This window comes from Penicillium rubens (assembly GCF_028828025.1).
Source record: "Penicillium rubens strain IBT 27055 chromosome Unknown utg000004l_segment0_segment0, whole genome shotgun sequence".
In the NCBI taxonomy this organism is placed as follows: Eukaryota; Fungi; Ascomycota; class Eurotiomycetes; order Eurotiales; family Aspergillaceae; genus Penicillium; species Penicillium rubens.
The window spans coordinates 1,166,122-1,188,270 of record NW_026890602.1 but is presented as its reverse complement, the minus strand read 5'-3'; the positions used below and the strand labels follow the sequence as shown (position 1 = coordinate 1,188,270).

Genomic DNA, 22,149 nt, shown 5'->3' with positions numbered 1-22,149 from the left:
CCCCCTGGTCGGTGGGACGGCATATCGGGAGAATGGCCATGATAAAATCGGAGCCATGTGTGGGGAGGTCTCGCTCACCACATCGAGGTAAATAGTTGACGAGCCCCTTTAGCAAACGGGCTCGATAAACTTGACCATGCACACACAACGCGCTATTATCGCAGAAGGCCCTAGCAGGGTCCGAATCGACTCCGATGTCGAGATACCTCAACCCGGTGACAACGAGGTATTGGTCAAAGTTCATTCGGTCGCTCTCAATCCGGTGGACTGGAAGACATTGGCCTACTCCAGTACCCCAGGAGCTGTCAGTGGGTGTGATTTTTCAGGAACCATCGCAGGTCCTGCCGGCCCCAAGAGCCAACGGGTATGGAATGCAGGGGATCGAGTTTGTGGTTGGGTGATGGGGGAAATCCTCTTCGCCCCTCAAATGGTTCCTTCGCCGAATATGTTGTGGCAAAGGCCGACTTGCTCTTTAAGATCCCCGATGGAACCTCTTTCGAGACAGCAGCAACACTTGGAATCAGTGCCTCAACTGGTGGCCTGGCCCTCTTCAAGACCCTCGGCCTCTCCTTCGCCGAACGCAAGGTGACGCCTTCCTCGCCTGCCGTGTTAGTTTACGGAGCAGCAACCTCGTCGGGCATAATTGCCATTCAACTTTTGCAGCACGCCGGATATCGAGCCATCGCGGTCTGTTCGCCGCAGAATTTCGGCCTGGTCAACGACCTTGGGGCTGAAGTGGCATTCGATTACCACTCGGTCACATGCGGCAAGGACATTCGCGCATATACTCATGATGATCTTGGACACGCTTTGGACTGTATCTCGAGCACGAGCAGCATGGCCATCTGCTATGACGCGTTGCGCAGTCAACCGGGCGCACGCTATGTGTCGCTCGACCCATTTCCTGACCGAGTGCAGCGCTCACGACCGGAGATTCTCGCGGATTGGATTCTCACATTCAGTTTAACCGGCGATGAAGTGGGGTTTGCGGGCGTTTTCCACCGAGATCCAACCCCTGCTGATTATTCCTTCGGTGTTTCATGGTATCCTAAGGTTGACCGAATGCTAGAAGAAGGAAAGCTTCGACCTCACCAGCCGACTATTATGGGTGGAGGGCTGGCGGGGGTGGCCGATGGTCTGGAGAAGCTAAAGAAAGGAGAAGTTCATGCGTCGAAGCTAGTGTACAATGTTGGAGAGTAGTACAATGTTGGAGAGTAGTCAAAGAATTTGATTTTGATCCGGGCGCGTGACTTCGATTTTCCACACGTTGTAAACACAACCGATTAATAACGTCTTCATTGACATCCACCTGGGCTTTCAATCTCCAATTTTTACTTGATTACTTCCCATAGTATCGTACTTTTGCCTTCGAGAAATTCCAGTCTTCTCGGTGGAGGATTTACCAAAAGGAAATGGAAATGTGGAACTGAACACGTATACGCTCAATTAATACGTGTACACCAGGTATTTTCTATCTTTTGGAATAACTCAATCCCTTCACGATGATATTCTCCCCTCAATACACTATCTCCCATCTAGGTAAATTGCAGAAACGAACCCAACTTCGCGCTATCCTCCCGCAGCTCAAGGAAAGGAAGCCGCCGAAAGGACAGCGGCGAAGTACATGATCCAAGCGGGTCCATCAACAGTAATAATGCGGGTGAAGTTCATATCGAGCCACTCATGGGTTGTTTGAGTGTTCTTAACCCCCGGATTCTCTTTGTCGCACATCCGTGCGATGATCTGCATCGCACCCGGTCCATAGAGGAAGTGGCCGGCCGAGAAAGCCGCCCCAGCCCAATAGAGATATCTTGTGGTGTCATCAAGATCTCCAACGTACTTCCCCGCATTTAGAAGAGCTGTGGCAAAGGCAAGCGGGTACGAGAGACCCACGGCGTAGATGGTGGTGTCAAAGAACCCCGAGAACCAGTGTGGGAGAACAGATCCACCGGTTTTGGCGAGAGGAGGCTTCGAGAAAGGCCGGAGTGCGTTCGCTTGGTCGACGCCGCACATCAAAGAGGCAGTGGAAAGGACCAAAGGGGCCAATCTCAGGAGATTGAGGCCGAGGTTGTGGGTTTCGATTGTCATGGCGTAGTGAGTATGGGTGTTCTGCGGATACTGGGCTGCTGACACTTGCGCGTAGTTTTATTTAAGAAGTCCCTGGCCATTATCATACGATCCGATCTTAATCTGGTATTTTCTTTTGCACTTTCTGTCACTCGAAAAGAAAAGGTTTCGGCGATGTTATGAATGCACCCGAATTGATTCGGCGAGGATGGATGCCGAATCGCCAATGGCCCCCATCCATTAGTCGACACGAGTGCAAAACCATGAGAATCTTATATAATCAAATGATATAGCCCTGGAGGGAATATGTTTAACATGTCGCGCGCTGACTGCATTCTCAGTGTTGTCATTCCGGTTTCGAGTTGTTCTCCAGAATGTATCAATTCTTCAAAGACACCTTCTTCAACTTCGAACTCGTCCGCTTGCTCGGATCCACAAGCTTTGGTGGATGTGAAATTGGTGAAGCCCTCGAGGCCCTGCCGGACATTCGAGAACAAAATCCAGAAAGCTGGTATAATGCGTGGTCGAAGGCAGGGTTGCGAGCAGAAAGACTTGCCCACGAGGCAGAGCAGCAAGGGAACCGAGTCGCCCGCCATAAAGCTCTGATGCGTGCCTCCAACTACTTTCGCGCCGCGCAATTTATGCTGAACTCTCGACCTGACAAGCGCATTCTTGATACTGCGGAGCGCTCGGTTCACAATTTCAAACAAGGCATACGTCTACGGGAAGGACCCGTATACGAGATTGAGATCCCGTACGAGAGCATTCGTCTGCCTGGTTATCTATACCTGCCTCCGGCCTCTAAGCGTCTACCGGGTGGGAAAGCCCCTATCGTCATAACGACCGGTGGCTTAGACTCGACTGCCGAAGAGCTCTATCTCGTTGGCGGAGCATCTGGCCCGGATCTCGGGTACGCGGTACTCATATTTGAAGGACCCGGCCAAGGCATTGTTCTACGCCGAGAAGCACATTCATATATGCGACCTGACTGGGAAACCGTCACAGGACCAGTTCTCGACTTCCTTTACAGCTTTGCCACACAACATCCTGATCTCGGGCTCGACCTAACCCGAGTTGCTCTCCACGGCGCTACCTTGGGAGGCTACTATGCGCTGAGAGGCGCAGCCGACCCACGAATCTCCGCCTGCATTGCCGTAGACCCGTTCTATTCCATGTGGGAAGTGGCTATTACCCGCATGCCAGCTCCTTTCATTAATTCCTGGACGTCAGGCTGGCTGAGCGATGGGGTCTTCAATGGTACCTTGGGCCTGCTTTCCAGGTTCAACTTTCAGCTTAAATGGGAGTTGAACCAAGTACAGTGGGCCATGGGAATGAAAACTCCAGCAGATGCTATGCGACGAATGCAGGACTTTACGCTACAAACCGCCGATGGTGGTGAGTATCTTCACCAGGTCAAGTGTCCTGTCATGATTACCGGCGCTGCAGCATCTATCTACGCGACAGAGGATCCTAGTGCAAACAAGATTTTTAGCCGATTGAAGCATCTTTCCGAGAGTCAAAAACATCTCTGGGTTGGCAAGGAGATAGCCGAGGGGGGACTCCAGGCAAAGGTTGGCGCTTTTAGCTTGGCGCAGCATCGGATCTTTGCGTTTCTGGATCGGCAATTTGGGATTCACCGGAGCATATAGTTGTATAATGTCACGGGAAAATATTTACTCGCAGAAATTCACAATACAAGACAAATTTCGCTTTCCCTTAAAGATTTGAGGACCGCTTTGACTTTGTAGAAAAAGAAAACAGCCGGCGAATTACTTACCACCAAAAAGTGCCTATTTCAGGCCCTTTTTCCTCTATATATTTATATAGTAACTTATTTTCAAATTATTTTCATGTTAATTATTTGCCAATTCTAAAAGCAAGATATATATAAATCATATCTGCAAGTACTTTTTGTATCGAGCTGCTAATTTTTAAAGTTTTGGAATTGATTTTTGTCAAAAGTTAACTATGGGGCTACGTTATATATAATTGAGGTTCAATTTAGAAACTAGAATTTAAATAGTTCCCACTCAACAGCTATTTATGTTAAGTGATCCGGAAGCAAATATTTTGTTAATCTGATACAAAAAATTCATTACTATTTGAATTCGTAGAGGAAAATAGGCCTGAAATCGGCACTTTTTGGTGGTAAACAGGGCAGTGGGTAAAGACTCATAAACAGGAGGTGTAGGCCAAGCTCACGACAAGGATTTGATGGCCCCGGGGCTTCATTGGTTTTAGTCTTCGCTAGAAACGACTTTCACATGATTAAAAAACAGATAAGTCAAATTTCCCGTTCCTTAATTATGTGTCCTTTGTACTCGGGATTTGAACTTTCAAAACAAGATCTGCGATTATATAGAACCAGTACCCCGAAAACTTCACTCTCTAATTTATCCAACCCTTCATCTTCAATCTTCAAACACCCTTGTCTATACCTCAGCGGCGGTTTCGTTTTCCTTGCCTTCCTTCTCATCCTTGATTCCATACTCCGTCTCCAATTCGGTCCGTAGTGTCATCTCCTTCTCAAAGAAGGTAATGATGAATCCCAGAGCAGCAAAAGCTAGCGAGACATACCAAACCAGCTTCAGGGTATCAGTGTACACACTGACTACCTCCCGTTGAACTTGAGGAGCAAGTGACTTAATAAAAGTTGAAGAGACGTGAGAGTAAGCTTCTCCACCCGCAAGTTGCGCCGAAACAGCGGGGTCTGAAATACGGCCCGACAAGCGCGCGAACTCGGTGTTGAAAATAGCAGCTGGAATTGCAATTCCCCAGATAGCACCGTAACTGCGAATAAACGCCCATGTCGCCGTCGCGAGTCCAACATCCTTCTCTTCTAGGGGAGCCTGCACTGCAGCTAGAGTGGTTGTGAGCAGAAGACCCAAGCCAATTGCAGTGATGATTTGGAAAATGATCCACTCTGCTGGACTAGAGTGGGCATCGAAGAGAGTAAAGAGACCTAATCCTAGGAGAATCACAGCCGTAGCGACGATATGGATAGGCTTATAGCGGCCCCATTTAGTAAGGAGGCCACCTGCGACAATGGCAGTCGGCACAGCGAGAATCACACTAGGTAGAAATTGTACACCGGCGCGAGTAGAGGTAGAAAGCTTCACAGCCTGGAAGTAAACCGGTACAAAGTAGATCACCCAGAAGGTAAGCATATTATGGATAAAGGATACAACCAAGGCAACGAATGAAGTACGGTGTCGAAATATGTGTGGTGGCATCATAGGTTCCCGACACCATGGACTGGCCTCAAACGCGTGGAATAGAATCATACCAATGAGACCGAGAACCAAACAGACGATGATCCGCCAGTTTGACCAGGCGTAGGTAGTACCGCCCCAGGTGAGAGCGAGGAGAATAGAGACGATAGAAGTCATGAGAAGTGCGTTGCCAATATAGTCGATCCGCTTGACTTTTTCTTGCCATGGCTCTTTTTGGTAGTTGACATGGAGAAAGAAAAACAGGCAGATGATCGCCGTTCCGCCAATAGGAAGGTTGAGATAGAACTTTGATCAAACCGTGTTAGCCTTGCCATTCTCTCAGATATAAACGGGGCTTAGATACTTACAACCCATCTCCAGGAACTATGCTGTACAATAACACCCCCAATAAATGGACCAAGGGAGGTGCCGACGGCGAACACGGCGAAGATCATACCCATGAAGTTTCCTCGCTCGCGCAATGGAAGCATATCGCTAACGATCATATCGATCATTACATTGATACCGCCACCCCCAATTCCTTGGATTGATCGCCCAGCAATCATCATGGGAGAATTGATCGCGCCGCCGCTGATGCCGCTGCCGAGGACGAACAAGGCCACCGAGCCGATCATCAACCATCGTCGACCAAAGAAATTCGCAGTCTGTCCGAAAAGGGGCTGAAAGCAAGCACTTGCCATTGAATGTATTGTTAATTTACTTTCTTCATTGACTCGGGTTGAAAGATGGTATGTGACTTACCTCGTCAAGAAGAAGGAGTTGACAAACCAGACGTAGTTCTTGCCTGCATGCAACTCATCCGCGATGAACGGCAACGCGGTCGACGTGACCGTTGACTCGACCGCAGCTAGTAGGATTGACACGCATAGTGATAAGTAAATTGCCCAGAAGCGCCATCCTCTACCCTGCTTCTTCTCGACAGACTGGGTACTAGTGTCCGAAGCATTGGACATGTTGGCGTTGAGTACGGAGCACAAAGTCAAAGTTGATTGAGAAGTACGGAAGCCAGAAATCGAAGTTTTGATTGCAGGAAATAGCCATGGTCAGAAACTGATTTCAAAGAATAGGAGGTCTCTTTGTCAACATCGCCGATGCCGAATGGGTTCGGTCATTGTATGTCAACTTCCCCATTGAGCGGTCTGGCCTGTGATTGGTCCTAGGTCGCCGAATATTTGGTAAGCTAGATCTGATTACAGATTGTGGGGTCAATCCATGGATACATGTGTAGATATTGAGATGTGCTTCATTCTTAATGCTTGTGGGATTGGTCGCTCTAATACCTTACCCTTGCAGCGCTATTGTACCTAGTACTGGACCTTCCCGGAGCGGTAACGCAAAGGGGAATTCCCAGGTGGAAGCAGCAAATCATTAAACTCCGAGGTCGTAGTAAGCCTCTTTTCTATTGCATTGCATTTACATTTACGCTTTCTATAGTGATCCATGTGCGTTAAAATAGGTTATTTAGAATTCTCTAAAGCCGATTAATGATGGTCTTATTTACTAACTTTGGAAGTACATCTTTCTTTCTAATATTTTAATGTTAATGATTAGGTAGTGTGAAAACATACATACATATATATGCTTCTACAATCAGTCACCTTAACAGTCAAGACCGTTGTGATGTGCCCCCGGGGCCTCCTAATTTACACTTTTAAAGGCTTACTAAAGTATGTGGTTTTCCGACCAGGTTAAATCATGAACCCCCTATGGATATATATTTAATCATATAATATGGTGTCAGAGCACCTGAGCCTTTGTACAAGCGGATGAGGTCAGGAGGGAGGCGCTGCAGGGACTACGAGTAAAAGCACAATGGTACTGGGGACCACTGCTTGTATTACTTTATTTCATATCCAGCTCTCTGGCTTCGGGCAGAAGATCTAGCGGTTTTGCGGCAACTCTGGTAGGCCCGCCAATCTTGAAGTAATCATTAAAACTCTGAAAGTGGCTTCAGTGCATGACAGCGTGTACAAATAATATATACCATCACGGGAAAGAAGCTGAGAACGGTTAAAGTCGATATCGAGATAGGACCCCGCATTTCAGATGGAGTTGCGGCCGGAACAATGCTGCATACAGATCGAGTGCCACGTTTTCCATACATCGATCAGGTGCACGAATTGCAGCATCGAATACATACATGTAATTTATTGCATATATCTACAGACGCCTTACGGGTAGGGCAGCGGTATTGGTGCCATAATATGAATCACGTTATACACGTGACATCAACAGAAGGCAACACTTATGGAATACGTAATTCGCTTTCGCTTCGCTTCCGAAATCGCAATCAATATCCAGGGTCTACGTCGACAATCTCCGTTCAGGATGAGGCTTGCATAACTTAGCGCGTCCTGTTTCGTAGAGCCATAGGGACCCTCTACCCCAAATCTCAGGGTTAGCAGCGTCCCCCAGCAAATATCCCATAAATCATTTTCCATGCCAAAATAGGTTACTCTTTTTAGTAGTGTTATGTTGGTGAGGCTATATATATTAACATCCCTCGGATTTGCGTATTGATTTTCTACTTACTCGTGTACTTGTGTACTTACCTAGGTATGTACTTGTGTACCCAAACCCTTCGCTTTTTTGCCCAAGCTTTCGGTCCGACCCGGATTAACCGCCTTGAACTCAAATCCACCCCCCCCTCCCCAATATTTTTTGAGCTTGGCTCTCGAAATGTACGAACAACCATCGCGACAGGCTTGCGATCGCTGTCATGACCTCAAACTACGGTGTCACCGCAACGAGTCAGGGGAATGCAGCCGCTGTGTGAGAGCGGGCGCAAATTGCTTGTTTAGTCCTTCGAACCGCGGGCGTCGGCCCACCCATCAGGATCGCCGTAACGGTTCCCACATATCCAAATGGACCAGCGACAGGCCGTTGGCCATGGGACTGGCGTCCCAGATGCCTTATTCACCGAATGCGCATTTGGGAGATATTGACTTGCTGAACAGGTTGAGTACCCCTGACCCCCTAGAACACACGGAGTCTGACCACTAATACCGGGGTCTGCTGCTAAGGGAATATGCAGAAGATAATCGTCAAGCATTCACCGTCGACAGAACCCCGATTTCCGGTACGGAGACCCCCGAGCCGACGCCGTCGAACCTATGCATGGGCGTCGACCAGGACATTTCCTTCCCGGAAAGCTTGACACCGCCTCTAAATCTTCCCGGAGCACCTTCGGGATCTAGCATGTTCTCACGTTTTCCTGCCCACAATACGGCTCCTTACGCTCAAATCACTGATCATCAACTCTCTTTACTCGAATCGTTTCCCGGGCCAACTGTGCCCAAGTCTGGAAACAAAATCGGCCCGGACATCCCGCCACTGTCGTCTCAGAAATCGGAGCGATCGTTGGGACCCACTTCCCATCGCAAGATCGGTTCACAGACTCAATTTCTACAAAAATTCATGGAAGATCTTTTGGAGCTCGACATTGACTTAATTCGGCTCACGTCGATGAAACCCCTGCTATATAACCCAGCCCTGATGACCACCGAACCAGATAGCTCCAATTCCCCTTCGTCATCAGAATGTACGATCGACATCATTTTCCTTCTCACGCAACGATTGATCAAGCTTTTGCGAGTAAATAGAAACTCCTCAGCTCAGTCGCCCGCTGTGCAGAATACGCATTGGCAAATGCCGCTTTCCGCATCCTCTACCTTTTCCTCGCGGTTCCAGCAGCTTATCGCCACGCCTCAAAGCACGCCTGGAACTTCAGATACGGAATCACTACAGCCAGGAACAAGGCTCGACCAACTGTCGCTGTTGCATGCCTTATCTACGTACATGCGGCTGATCGAAGCTTATTATAATACTTTCTCGCAGACCGCTGAAAAGTTCGGTGCTGCGTTGGCCAAAGGCATGCCCATTCCACTGCCCTCGCTACAAATCGGGGTGTTTTCCGTCGATGATCCAGCGAGTCACATTGGGTTAGTGATCCAGTCAGCCTTGCAACTACTAGACAGCCTGGGGGACTCGGTGGACAAACTTACGGCGCCTTTTGTATCTAGCGAGAACGCCGAAATCGACACCAGTCGACCGTCTAGTCCATCCAGCGAGAATAACGCAATCAAAATGGTGATGAAGACGGTCCAGGAACACGAAAGCCGCTTAATGCAGGCTGCAGCACAATTGCAAAGCTGTTGCCATAAAGGTCGACAATCGCGTGAATAACGCTGGTGATGGCGAATACAATCGGAAATGTCTATATAGATATATAGAAGACAACGTCATCCCCAAGATAGTCACGACGTTTATACTGCCATGGTTGTTTTGCGCGTGTCGAATTTTAGGCGAGCAACGGAGGGGCGCTCGGCACTTTTCTAGTTATGAACGATGAATTATGTTAGACAGAAGAGAGGACTGCGAGCTTTTGCATTTTATCGGCGCTGTCTGTAATCATTTTTTTGACTTCACCGAATCGGCGAACTAACACCGAGCACTGGGCACAACTCGGCGGGCGCTGCAGGAACCGGCGAGGTCTTTCTGCCTACAAGGCCCTCCCTCTTGTATGACCAGCTGGATAAGATGTAAATTAAACCTGAGACGGATATAAAATAAAGAGAACATGAGTGACTTGCCTCCCGAGCCTATCATTTCAAAGCCACGAAACCATTTGAAGCCCCCAGAACATCCTTGTCTAATCCAACATGGCCCCGCAACGCCTTCTAAAGCTGACCCTCGCCCACCATCGGAACCCAGCTGCCTCCGAGGAAGAATGCCACCGCTTCATCACAGAGGTGTATATCCCTAAAGCAGTGGCGATTCATCGACGCCATAAGTTACAGGGCTATAGCTACGTAAGTCACCATTCTATTACAACATAATCCCCCACCCCCAAATGGCAGTCAAACCTAACATGCAAAAAGCACTTCTCCCCAACACCAGTGCGGAATGTATTAAGCACCGCGTGCGAGCGTCTGCAAAACGGCTGGACAGTCGACACCCACGACGCGACCGTTGAGTTTTACTTCCGCGACATCGCGGACTTGGTGACTGTGTCCACCGACCCAGATTTCATTGCTCTGCAGGCAATCGAAGCGCCTTATATCAGCAAGGAGGGTGTCGTCGCCCAACTTGGATGGGTGGAAACCTACATCGCGGATCAGCAGGTGGTGAACTTGGTTGATGGGAAGTCGCAGTATCAGAGCTATGAAGAGGCGTCTTCTATTGAACTTACGCTGTGAAAATGTTGTTTTTTTAAGCAAATCTTCGAACCTTGCTAGTGTAGTTTTTATTATATGTTTCAATTGCCGAGGTCTATTTGTTTGCAAGCTATGTTTTGATCTATGGAACTATGTACATAAATCTCAAAACCCATGAAACTACGCTCGCATTCCTTGCTCAGATGATTTAGCGGCTAGTACCCGGAATATTTATACCGTGATCGGCACAGTTTTTGGCTCCGTCGTAAGGCAATATAGAAATGAGACCACGTACGTTATCGGTGCAGCTTCTTAGCCCTTTGCTGTGGCCAATTAAACTCGTTTAATCTCGTTGTGGGTCGACTGAAGGAAGTGATCCTAGGAACAATAGCATGGTGTTGACCATATAGCGGGGTGGCGGGCTCCTTGTTCGGAATCATACTGATACCGGTGATTTATTTCTCCACTATGCATAGCACGATAGAATGTTTGCCCGATTGTAGCAGTATACGATGGTCCTGGGATCGAGCCAGCCCCGGATATAGAGAATTGGGACAACAAGCGAATCTATGTTAGGGTTATTGAATGGACGGCGGGACAGAGCCTACGTGTTAAAGGGAAGAGTGGATGGTGAATTGTAAAGGTGATAAGATGGTCAATCTCTCACACAAGCTGAAAGACACCGTTGAGCCGACCAACTGGAAGTTTACAGTGTGAAAGTCACTGTAGCAACGGGAGAATGCGCCAATTCCTAGTCATCGCTCCCAGGAGTAGGCAGCAGTGCGGATATCGTCGGAGCTTTTGAAAGAACGATGATGCAAGTTGAGATCAAACAGGCCGATCAGTCTGAGCACTGAGGTGAGCGATCAGGTTGCTCAGTGAGCTGCTCAGGGCGGCGGGGTGACTAACTCACCCTGTGCTCCGGGAGCCGATCACTTCCCGAGGCGGCAGTTTTACCGTCACCTAGATTACATATATAGGGAAGAAGCTATATGATATAGGGAGATTTAACATGTATGGCCACGTTGGCCATATATATTGTTGAATACAGAAAACAGCGTTCTGCATAGCATGTATTGAGATCCAAAATAGTATATGAAAGATACTATGAATAGGAATTCCAATTTTATATACTACAGAGAGTAAATGAATGTTTTGTCTATCTTCTTCATATATGGAAAGAAGCATATATTTATGCTTCTTTTCGTATACCTCCATCATAAGAAATCAGAAAGACTCGGTGAGAAAAGACAGGAAGTGACAACAACAAGAAGAAGCAAAAACTGACTGAAAGCAGTCTCAATTAAAATACTAAAGCGCCGATGCAGTGGGATTAAATCCGTATACTATGTAACTATGCTCTACGCCCTATTATTCTCAACGGTTGGCATATGGTTGGTCTGCGAACATGTCAGGTTTGGGCCCAGCCCCCCCCTCCTTCCCACCCACCACGCCACCCCTTGCTCCCTGGATAACTCCACCATCAACGCCCCCCTCACCCCTCTGGTATCGATAGATACTCACCTGAAATGGCTGGCGTTGGATTTCTTCCTGATGACACGGCTGACTTCGGCGATTATGTGAAAGATTATGACGAGGAGACTGACCTGGAAGTGCTTGTCGAGCCTTGGCAAAAGTATGACATAAAGAAAACTCAACATGTTTTCTATCCTGTTTGTCTTGGGGAAGTACTCAATGAGAGATACCTGGTTGAACATAAACTGGGTTTCGGCGGTGGCTCTACCGTGTGGATAGCCCATGACCTTCAGGATAAGAAGGATGTAGCCCTCAAAGTCATGGCTTTAGGGGAATGGAGCGACAACGAAACCCGCATGCAGGATGAAATCATTCAGAACGTCAAGGATACCTCTCACCTTGTGACCTATCTTGGGACTTTTCTGGTTCCCGGAAACCAGTGTCATCATAGGGTGCTAGTGTTTCCCTTGATGGGTCCCTGCCTTAGCCCTTTTATGTTGAACAAGAGCAAAATGTCTATGGCCACTCGCATGTCCGCTGCTCGACAATTGCTAGAGACGCTGGAAAACTTACACAATGCCGGGATTGTACACCGTGGTAAGTGAAAACTGCCTCTTGCTCTGTTTTCCTAGTTGTCCGTGTTCTGATATTCTACAGACTTGAATGAGAGCAACTGTATGTGGGGGATGGCTCCTCTCAGCCACGATAGGAGTGCTAAATATGAAGCACTTGGTCGGCCAATGAAGCAAATCATATCATGGGTCGACCTTTGGAAGCAAGGAGAGCTTGTTGGGCCCGTCGAAATTCCCGAGAACTTACGCACAGATGAATTCTATCTTGGTGACTTCGCTCTGGCGAAGAAACTTGGTGACCCTATAACTCAACGTGGCCGTCCGCCTTCGCAATTCTGCTCCCCAGATCGCCTTCATGGGAAAGAGCCTAGTTTTGCCTGCGATATGTGGAGTTATATGGTTATCTTCGCCGTGCTCTACCTTGGATTTTCGCCTTTCCATAGTGCCTTTAAGGGTGGAATAATAACCAGTATCACCGAAAGTTTAGGACCACTACCTAAGGAGTGGAAGGGCCTTTATGATGGAGCCCTTGATTCTTGGTACGATCAGGATCAAACGCCTGATCCAAACCACAACCTTGCATCAAAAATTGCATACTATCGCCCTGACGCTGATCCAGTTGAGCAACAACTTGTGCACGCTATGATGTCTAAGGTATTTACCTACAATCTAGAGGAACGTCCGACCGCAACACAGCTTCTGCGGGATCCTTCATTCAGGGCTATTATGGAAAAATACGGTTGTTGATATTCCATTCTTTTGTCTCGTGTGCTGCAAGGTCGATTCTCTCTTGGTTGGCCTGGGAATTCTCTTTATCTTTTCTTTTTCTTCAGGTGTCTTTTTCCTGTTCCAAAAATACCAATACTAGCTTTTTCTGTCCAGGACTACAGCGTAGAACATTTTTGGGCATTTTCTTTTGGGACGCCTTTTACTGTAGCGCCATTTTGCTCGAATAAAGGTGACCCGATGGGCTTTTTATGTATGGTCTCTGGGACGGTGGTCATTAAGTATGGGTGTATTGGGACACCATAGAAAACAGGAAAATTCTCACTAGGCGTAGAGCATGATCTTCCAAAGTCACAATGTGAATTGCTTCAAATCAAGTTGCTCTTCTAGCAACAACCACAGTTTCATATGGTGTTAATCCGATCTGATCTGGAAAACTCAATTCAGAGAATGGAGATTGAGAGAACCGCGGCTCATAGTCTGACCAATCGACCCGGGGCCCGAGCCAGACAATGAAATCAACAGTGTCACCGTGAGTATCAATGTATTTGGTGATGAGTTTTGGATCGCGTGGGTAGACAAACATCCACGCTGCAGCCTGTTGGGCGGCAGACCAAAGGCCCCAACCTCCGCCAACGACATTCATATCTTCTTCGGCGATGTACCGATTAATAGTGGAATCCACCTCAACACCCTCCACTGACACATTTTGGTCACAATGGACAATCAGACCTTCGAGGAGACCAGATCCGCTGCCGATTGAAAGGGTGAAGGCGGGCTTTTTTGGGAGGAGAGAAGCAAGGTAGCTGATCAAGGTGCTGGAGATAGCCAAGCAGCAGTCTGGAAATCTCTTAGGTGCTGGCGAAAGCTGCTTGGAGATTCGAGATATATCCATTTCTTCACCGCCCAACTTAGCGAGCGGAGTGATGACGAACAATCACAGCAATGAAGTCCCTGAAAGTACTTTCATAAGCGTGGGGGAATGAGATATAACAGAACGATCCCCTAGGATAGTGTGACTGAAGAAGGATAGCGCCCGTTAGGATGCAGTGCCAGATCCACAGCGAGCACGTGAGCGACGGGTTGGATGGTTGTGCAAAAGGTGGATGAATGCTTCAATTGGCGTCTATTTTGTCAAGGTGGGTGATTTTTTCCGCTTAAAAAATCTGCCTGGCCCGAGGACAATCCCAAAATTCAGTGGACTTCGATGATGATTTAACTTGCACACCAACCCCGGGCAAATAATTTGCGGCTCGTCCGTATGTGCTAGGCCGCACAATCTGAACACAAAGGTTATGACGGCCGGGGTGAAAAGTATATGAATGAGAACGAATATGGCGAAAGTTTATAAGAGTGTCCAGGTATATCATCGGTGCCATCATTATGGCAGGTACAAGAGAATAACAAGAGAATAACAAGAGAATACAGTATCCATTAAGAAAACTAATTTGACAGACTTGGACGCTTGAAGACCTCGGATTATGGGCTCACTATGAGTATTGGAATTGCTTCTGTCTAAACCAATCCATGCTCGACCAGTTTCAGTTAGCTTAGGAGAATGTCTATCAACTATATTGTTATATCTGCAGAGCCCTTGGAGATTGGCAGAGATATGTGTACAAGTCTACATATGTAAGTTATGTTCTTTTCACTGATATGAAGACACGCAGAGAGAGATGGCAAAGGTTGGAATATTTAGGAAGTCTGATACGAACCGCATTGTGTACTAGTAGACATGTAGTTATGGCCTGCTTGTGCCGCCTGAATGGGGGCAACATGCCCTGCATGAATTTTCAATAATAGCCAGAAATAGCCAGCTAACATCAGGTTGTCTGAAAGAAAAGGAAATAACAGGATTCCTTGAGAGTCCCGATGACATACTATAACTAAGGCTCCTATGATAGACAGTTTTGAACTTCCCCAATCCTCACAAGTTTGCTGTATTGCGTACTGAGCTACACGGCTCGGGGAGTTACTGGAAAATCAAATATCATGTGCATTCAAAACTTCGTATAGGATCCAGGTATCATGGCAGTTGCTGGAGTCCACCAGCATAAATGTTAATGGGCGCCGCGTCCATCTTAGGCCTTCTCGATCAACCGATCAAAGATCTGGCTAATCTCCTTGGCACTCTTCTTTGGGATTCTCTTCTGGTCATTCTCATAGTCGACAAAAGTCACACCGAAGCGTGTCTCGTAACCCTCAGCCCACTCGAAGTTGCTGTAAAAAAACAAGTTAGTCAGACGTTATACCAAAACCATCAAGGGAACAAGGTCTAAAACATACTCCATAAGACTCCAAGCCATGTAAGCCCGCACATTGACGCCGTCATGGGTATAAGCATCAGCCATAGCACCGATATAATCCCGGAAATACTGCACGCGGAACTCATCGTTGAGCAACTCCTCGAGCGGCATATCGTTCTCACCCAGAACACTAGTCCCGTTCTCGGTGACGTAGATCTTGGGATAGCCGTACCGCTCACTGAGCCACTTGAGCAGTTTCCGGAACCCAATGGCAGATGGGCGCAGCCAAGGCGATTGTGTGATCGGCCCGACACTCACGCCGTTCTTGTCTTCGAGCAGGAGCTCCAGGTTACCCGCGATATCGTTAATATCCGGCTCTCCCGTCTTGGCGCGGATGAAGTTCGCGCAGTAGTGGTTCATGCCGTAGAAGTCATTGCTGCCTTTGACAAGAGCAATGTCCTCCGGGGTCCAGGTTGGCAGACGGTCACCAAGTTGTTTGATCATACTGTCTGGGTATTTACCGTGGTAGATCGGGTCGGCGAACCATGAGATGGCGAACTCGATCTTGCGGTCACAGGCTTCCACATCGGCGGGGTTCTCAGGGTCCCAGGGCTCGGCCCAGTCACCTAGTTGACGATATGGTTAACAAAGGCTCTATGCAATGCGGGGAGAATGGGGACATACCGTTCAGCGTAATGCCAATCTCACCACCGTTCCGTTCTTTGAATTCATCGCGGTAAATCTTCACCGCGGCTCCGTGGGCAACCAGCAAGCTGTGGCTGACAATCCACGGCTCAGTCGAGCTGTCTCCCACCGGGCTCTTGATGCGATCACTCGTGTGGCCCGGGGCGAAGGAACCATTGTTATATCCAAGAACACTGACACACCAGGGCTCATTGAAAGTGATCCAGTGCTTGACCTTGGATCCAAAGGCCTCGAATACCACTCGGGCATAGCGTGCGAAGTCGGCGACGAATTCCTCCTTGTTGAGAGGTCCACCGTACCGCTTGTCAAGCTCATCCGGAAGGTCCCAGTGGTAGAGAGTAATCATGGGGGTAATGCCCGCATCAATCAGGTCATCCACAAACTTCTGGTAGAACTCTATGCCTTTCTTGTTGATCGGATCGTTCCGGCCGCCGAGAGGGATAATGCGCGACCTATACATTACAAGCTGGGGTTAGCAAACGATATAAGGATTGAAGCTCGAACCGATGGGCATAGAGACAAACCATGATAGGGAAAATCGGTATGTCTGGGCACCGCATTCTTTCAATAAGGCGATATCCTCATGTGTGCGATGGTAGGAGTCGCAAGCTACATCTCCAGTTCCGCCGCCGGCGATCTTGCCGGGGATCTTGCAGAATGTATCCCAAATCGACGGGGCGCGTCCATCATCGTTCACTCCTCCCTCAATCTGGTATGCGGCAGTTGCAAAGCCCCAGAGGAAATCGGAGGGAAGAGTGGATTGCTCGGTGGATCCCATGGTGAAATGAATGTCAATCAAGGGAATAGCTGGAATAGCTGTGTGCCAACCAAATTGTCCTGAATTCGAGCGCACATCGATATTTATGTGATTTGAAACTGTTCTATTTTTTTTATTTTGTTGAAACGCAAGCGTGAGACTACAATGGTGAGCTCCTTATCGTGACAGGAATGACCTCCGCGATCCGGAGTGAAGTCCGCGTCAAGAGCGTCGAGAGGCTCCACACCTCGTGACAACGAATTGGCTCGAAATCGCCAGCCCTGGAGCGGCTAAACGGCCCGGCCATATTGAAAGAAAAGGAATATATTCAAAACTCGTTATAGAAATGGGTAGATGCGAATACAATACAACCTAATATAGAAAATGATCCCGCAAAGAACTCCGGAATATAATGCGTGCCCCATTCGTGCGTTTCATGCAGTTCATGCAATTCATGAAATCTCCATCCCTTCGTCGTCCGGGTCAACTTCGGACATCTCGTCTGCAGTAGATCCCAGCCGCATTCGAGAGCCTTTATCTCGGTCACCTAGGCCATCTGCTCCGAATGTGACCATCTCCAACTCAGGCCCTGCGAAGACGCGACCTTCTGTATCCACTACCTCGCAAAGCTGAATCAAACTCCGGTGGCTGAGCGATTTGAAACCGTCTGTCCGTACCACACGGCCCCAGTATGTCAGGCAAAATTGTGCTGCTCGGCGCATCAACCAATGCTCATTGGTCCGCCCCGCACGTTCCCAGACAATGGCCGCGTTGTCCACATCGAGCTCTTGGCTTAATCTATTGACGCACAGCAGGCGAAGCTTCGGCATGTCATAAAGATTGGCCATAACAAGCATACCCGCCACGTCGATAGCGCTCGAGCAACAGTCTGGATGACCGGCGATACTGTCTGTGTACAGGTAATAGAGAAACGCGCGTACAACAGAATAAGGCTCGGGGATGTGCATCCGCTTAGTGTGGTACTCAGCCATCTGGGCGGAGTACAGACGCTTGAAATGTGGCCACCTGAGCTGGAGGATGATACGGTGGACATGGATGGGCTCGGAGGTCCAGGGGTTGTGTTCCACGAAGGTCGGCTGGGCCTGGGTTGGGGAAACGCACGATGTGTCGCCCACATCTTCCAATACAGACCCGTCATGATCGTCACGAACAGCGGTGATAACAAAGTCCGTACCACTTCCGGACTCAGGGGGTTTGTCAAAAACGGCGGCTAGATCGGTCCCAAGCCCGGAAACTTGGGAGCAGCCAATTTGATCAGACGTCCAAGGTGCGCCTTGTTCGGAAGGTTCTGCCGACAGGCCGTTACCTAGCAAACCATACTTTTCCAAATCGATAGTCAGGACTTCACTCATATGATTCTCGTCGCTACCTCCCGGTGCGCTCGCAACATCAAGGCTACATCCCAAGAGCCATGCTTTGGTCCCCGCGTCATTGACAGTGCAGTAGTGCCATCGATAGCCAGGTCGGAAGATCTCTTGGCCATCAGCCAGCCTTTGCCAGCGCAGCGAGTTGAGGTCCAGAGCCGACAGGTTACAATCATGCGACCGTACGGTCTCCGACGGCGTGATTAGATCGAGCAGGACACCAGAGGCAAATGAATGAAAATGAGTACCAGAAAAGAGGGAGGGGACATGGGGACCAGAATCAAACCTAAGACAAGATATGGCACCAGGCGCAACTGGCTTGCGTCGGCTCAAACTGCGTACCTGCACGCTCCCCGAATTGGCGGCGTAGATTCCGGAGCGGGGCGACATTTGGTGAGGGCTGCTAGATATAGAGTCTGGAAGATGAGCCGTAGAAAGATTGACGTCCAGGGAGATGACGCTACCTTGGGGAGTAGTGTTTCCGGCCAGCGAGGGGGATCCCTTAAGGTCAAGCCACCAGATATCAGTCGTCCGTTCCATGTTCGGACCCAATCCACCAAATATCCACAGCCGTGTGCCCCAAACCCAAGCTGTATGATCGAAGCGAGCAGTGAAGCTCCATGTCCGAGACCAGGTCCATGTTTGGAGATCGAGATAGGACAAGTCATCCAAAATCACATTCTTCTCCCCTGTCACGCCTCCTATGCCTGTCACTCCACCCACTATAAAAAGCTTGTCTTCATGAATGACGGCAGCATGCCGCGCTCGACCACGCGGGATCGACCCACGAATTTCGGGAAGTGTCCAGGTGAAGGTATTGAGATCAAGAATGACGACGTCGGAGAGATATTCGCGATGTTCATTTTCGCCTCCAAACACAATCAATTTATCCCCTTGATACAATGTCGCCGTGTGACCTATCGGAAATTTAAATTTCTAGTTAGAGTGTTCATCATTCAACATGGACGAATGAGAAGAGAGAGTCGTTACCCATACGAACTCCGGGGATGTCGCCGTAGTTGTCAACGAGCTCCCAGCGCAAAGTCTCCAAGTCCAGTCTGAGCACGTGGTTATAAACTAAAAATTATCAGTGCCATTTTAGAAAATATAGGCTAAGGAGAATGGCAACCTTCATCGGTAAATTGGTCAAACCCTCCGAACGCATAAATGCGATCATTGCTGCAGTACGTCACCGAGGCATTGACCAGACACGCGGGGACATGGCCCTGGGCCTTTTTTATGCTGGGTCGATAGTCCGCGCTCGTCCGGCGACCGCCAGCCTGACTTGCAGGCATTAGGTAGGCGTCCTGCATTGCTATAGAGGGAGTACAACAGGATATCGGGTTTAAGACCCTCGAAGATCCCGGCCAGGGGAGAAGTTGTGGTGGGTCTGGGTGGTACTGAGAGGAACGTGGTGGGGGATTGCAAAGAGGAGATGGGATGCGCCATCCCAGTGGCGAAAAAGGGATTGGATTGGATCCGCACTTTAAAACAACTGGTCACGACATTTTCTCCTTTATGGCCGATAGAAGATATATTTGGTACAGGCTCTCACCTTCTTTGTTCCTTACTGAAAAGACGACTGTCATTGAAATTAATGCCAAGACAATTGTCACCAAAGAGGGCAAGCGCGGTATGGCAACGCCAGTCCCAATATGGTTTAGTGTGCTATGTAGCTCAGGTAACCGTTGCTATGGGGAGAGCCTCATGCTTTTCAGTATAGTAGCTACCTAACGTACCTTCTATTTATTCGCTTTTCTCCTGAACCTCCTTTTCCTTTTCTACATCTCTCAATCTTGCTATCATCAATTGTCTGCATACTTTTTCTGTTGGTTGATCTCGCATTAGCCTCTGCATCAATTCGCATTGCATCTTCTATTGGGGTTGATCCCATACACCTACTCTGATCATATATTAATATGGCGTCTGCTACTGCATCGACTCCAGTAAAGAGCCACCATGGACTCTTCTCCTCCAAGACTGCTGGAGGCCGTATGCCTCTGAGCCCTTCGCCCAACCCTCGCGCAAGCGGCCACTCGTCACCCTTCACCCCTCCTCGCCAGTCTGATGCCGGCCGCAGCCAAGCCAAGTCAGTATACGGTGGAAACCTCTCCGCCCACTTTGCCAAGTCGATCTCAAAAGCAGCTCGCGCCACCCACCGTGACTCTCCCAAGGCGAACAAGTCGAACATTGCCAGCACCCGCACCCGCAAGTCGCCCAAGCACTTGGAGCTCGGTGTCTCGGACTGGACTTTGACCGGCACAAGTGCGACAACAGCCAACACTCCTTCAAAAGAGCACGCCCGCCGCGAGATTCCTAGCCGGGCTCGTGCCAGCAAGACAACTGTGCGTATTCCGCACAACGCGGGTGACCGTTTTATTCCCAACCGCACTGCAAGTGAAGGTCTAGCCACTAGCGGGGCCGCAAAGCCAGAGGAGAAACAACGCCCTAAGAGCGGTGGAGCTGATGGATCATCGGTACTCGCCTCGGCGGCCAGCGCTTTTGACATTGGTGCGCGTGCATCGGATGATGACCTTACCGCTGCTTTGGAGAACTTGGGTTTGGATGACAATGAGCCTTCTACCTATACTCGCCCGGCTCCTGATGCTGTGGCTTACAAATCCTCTCTGGCTGAAGCCTGTGGGGTGAACATGAACACTCGCATTCTTGCCTTTAAGCCTCCCCCTCCCGAGTCATCGAAGCCCATTGATCTTCGTGCTCAATATAACCGTCCTCTCCGTCCTGCCAAATCCACAGCTGCCCAGTTCCGTCGCCGTGTTCAAACTGCACCCGAAAGGGTCTTGGATGCCCCAGGTCTTTTGGATGACTACTATCTCAATTTGCTCGATTGGAGCTCTGGCAACCAGGTCGCTATTGGACTTGAGCGAAACGTTTATGTCTGGTCTGCTGAGTCTGGCTCTGTCAACTGCCTTTTGGAAACCTCCCCCGACACATACGTTAGCAGCGTGAAGTGGAGCGGGGACGGTGCGTACGTCGGTGTTGGCTTGGGAACCGGTGAGGTCCAGATTTGGGATGTTGAGGAAGGTTCCAAGCTTCGCAGCATGTACGGCCACGACTCCCGCGTCGGTGTTATGGGCTGGAACAAGCACACTCTGTCCACCGGAGCTCGTAGCGGGCTTGTCTTCAACCACGATGTTCGCATCGCAGAGCACAAGACCGCAGAGCTCGTCTCTCATACCTCTGAGGTGTGCGGTCTCGAATGGCGCTCTGACGGCGCTCAGCTCGCCACTGGTGGAAACGACAACCTCGTCAACATCTGGGATGCTCGCTCTCTGAGCGCTCCCAAGTTCACCAAGACCAACCACCGCGCCGCCGTCAAGGCTCTGAGCTGGTGTCCTTGGCAATCCAACCTCCTCGCCACTGGTGGTGGTTCCTATGACCGTCACATTCACTTCTGGAACACCACCACCGGTGCCCGCACCAACAGCATTGACACTGGCTCCCAGGTCACTTCCCTGCGCTGGAGCAACCACTACCGCGAGATTGTCAGCTCTAGCGGCTTCCCCGACAACTCTCTCAGTATCTGGAGCTACCCAACTTTGGTGCGCAACGTTGAGATCCCTGCTCACGAGACTCGCGTCCTCCACAGTGCCATCAGCCCTGATGGACAGATGCTGGCCACCACTGCAGCCGACGAGAGTCTGAAGTTCTGGAAGATCTTTGAGCGCAAGGCTGGTAGCAGTGCCTCCTCTGCTCGTGAGGGTGGTGTCGGCAGCAAGGCTCAGATGACTAAGTCTATGACCATCCGCTAGACGCTTGCAAGATGTGTTCATTTTTCAATTTTTTTTTTCTCGTTGGATACCCT

General features: G+C 49.3%; 11 protein-coding genes across 11 annotated transcripts; 6 read left to right on the top strand and 5 right to left on the bottom strand.

Moving 5' to 3' along the window:
- Positions 1-136: 136 nt before the first annotated feature.
- Positions 137-1,200, top strand: N7525_010406 (zinc-binding alcohol dehydrogenase family protein; the record flags this gene model as incomplete). Its single annotated transcript, XM_061215083.1, has 2 exons — positions 137-312; positions 378-1,200. The coding sequence occupies 2 exons, from the start codon at positions 137-139 to the stop codon at positions 1,198-1,200; spliced, it is 999 nt and encodes a 332-aa protein (XP_061067595.1).
- Positions 1,201-1,584: 384 nt separating this feature from the next.
- On the bottom strand, positions 1,585-2,088 carry N7525_010405 (uncharacterized protein; the record flags this gene model as incomplete). The annotated part of the gene is made up of 1 exon (XM_002561643.1): positions 1,585-2,088. The coding sequence occupies one exon, from the start codon at positions 2,086-2,088 to the stop codon at positions 1,585-1,587; it is 504 nt and encodes a 167-aa protein (XP_002561689.1).
- A 353-nt stretch (positions 2,089-2,441) lies between these two features.
- On the top strand, positions 2,442-3,716 carry psoB (hydrolase psoB; the record flags this gene model as incomplete). The annotated part of the gene is made up of 1 exon (XM_002561642.1): positions 2,442-3,716. The coding sequence occupies one exon, from the start codon at positions 2,442-2,444 to the stop codon at positions 3,714-3,716; it is 1,275 nt and encodes a 424-aa protein (XP_002561688.1).
- A 783-nt stretch (positions 3,717-4,499) lies between these two features.
- Positions 4,500-6,253, bottom strand: N7525_010403 (uncharacterized protein; the record flags this gene model as incomplete). The annotated part of the gene is made up of 3 exons (XM_002561641.1): positions 4,500-5,585; positions 5,648-5,972; positions 6,042-6,253. 3 exons carry the CDS (start codon positions 6,251-6,253, stop codon positions 4,500-4,502), a joined length of 1,623 nt encoding a protein of 540 aa, XP_002561687.1.
- A 1,694-nt stretch (positions 6,254-7,947) lies between these two features.
- Positions 7,948-9,661, top strand: N7525_010402 (Zn(II)2Cys6 transcription factor domain-containing protein). The gene is made up of 2 exons (XM_061215082.1): positions 7,948-8,257; positions 8,324-9,661. Exons 1-2 carry the CDS (start codon positions 7,980-7,982, stop codon positions 9,483-9,485), a joined length of 1,440 nt encoding a protein of 479 aa, XP_061067594.1. The 5' UTR covers positions 7,948-7,979; the 3' UTR covers positions 9,486-9,661.
- A 226-nt stretch (positions 9,662-9,887) lies between these two features.
- On the top strand, positions 9,888-10,498 carry N7525_010401 (EthD domain-containing protein; the record flags this gene model as incomplete). Its single annotated transcript, XM_002561639.2, has 2 exons — positions 9,888-10,111; positions 10,181-10,498. The coding sequence occupies exons 1-2, from the start codon at positions 9,962-9,964 to the stop codon at positions 10,496-10,498; spliced, it is 468 nt and encodes a 155-aa protein (XP_002561685.1). The 5' UTR covers positions 9,888-9,961.
- A 1,487-nt stretch (positions 10,499-11,985) lies between these two features.
- Positions 11,986-13,251, top strand: N7525_010400 (uncharacterized protein; the record flags this gene model as incomplete). The annotated part of the gene is made up of 2 exons (XM_002561638.1): positions 11,986-12,529; positions 12,590-13,251. The coding sequence occupies 2 exons, from the start codon at positions 11,986-11,988 to the stop codon at positions 13,249-13,251; spliced, it is 1,206 nt and encodes a 401-aa protein (XP_002561684.1).
- Positions 13,252-13,603: 352 nt separating this feature from the next.
- Positions 13,604-14,125, bottom strand: N7525_010399 (uncharacterized protein; the record flags this gene model as incomplete). The annotated part of the gene is made up of 1 exon (XM_002561637.1): positions 13,604-14,125. The coding sequence occupies one exon, from the start codon at positions 14,123-14,125 to the stop codon at positions 13,604-13,606; it is 522 nt and encodes a 173-aa protein (XP_002561683.1).
- Positions 14,126-15,311: 1,186 nt separating this feature from the next.
- On the bottom strand, positions 15,312-16,959 carry N7525_010398 (uncharacterized protein; the record flags this gene model as incomplete). Its single annotated transcript, XM_002561636.2, has 4 exons — positions 15,312-15,450; positions 15,517-16,102; positions 16,161-16,633; positions 16,706-16,959. The coding sequence occupies 4 exons, from the start codon at positions 16,957-16,959 to the stop codon at positions 15,312-15,314; spliced, it is 1,452 nt and encodes a 483-aa protein (XP_002561682.2).
- Positions 16,960-17,390: 431 nt separating this feature from the next.
- On the bottom strand, positions 17,391-19,636 carry N7525_010397 (Kelch motif domain protein; the record flags this gene model as incomplete). Its single annotated transcript, XM_002561635.2, has 3 exons — positions 17,391-19,240; positions 19,320-19,400; positions 19,453-19,636. 3 exons carry the CDS (start codon positions 19,634-19,636, stop codon positions 17,391-17,393), a joined length of 2,115 nt encoding a protein of 704 aa, XP_002561681.2.
- A 606-nt stretch (positions 19,637-20,242) lies between these two features.
- On the top strand, positions 20,243-22,096 carry N7525_010396 (WD40 repeat domain-containing protein; the record flags this gene model as incomplete). The annotated part of the gene is made up of 1 exon (XM_002561634.1): positions 20,243-22,096. The coding sequence occupies one exon, from the start codon at positions 20,243-20,245 to the stop codon at positions 22,094-22,096; it is 1,854 nt and encodes a 617-aa protein (XP_002561680.1).
- Between the last annotated feature and the right edge of the window lie 53 nt (positions 22,097-22,149).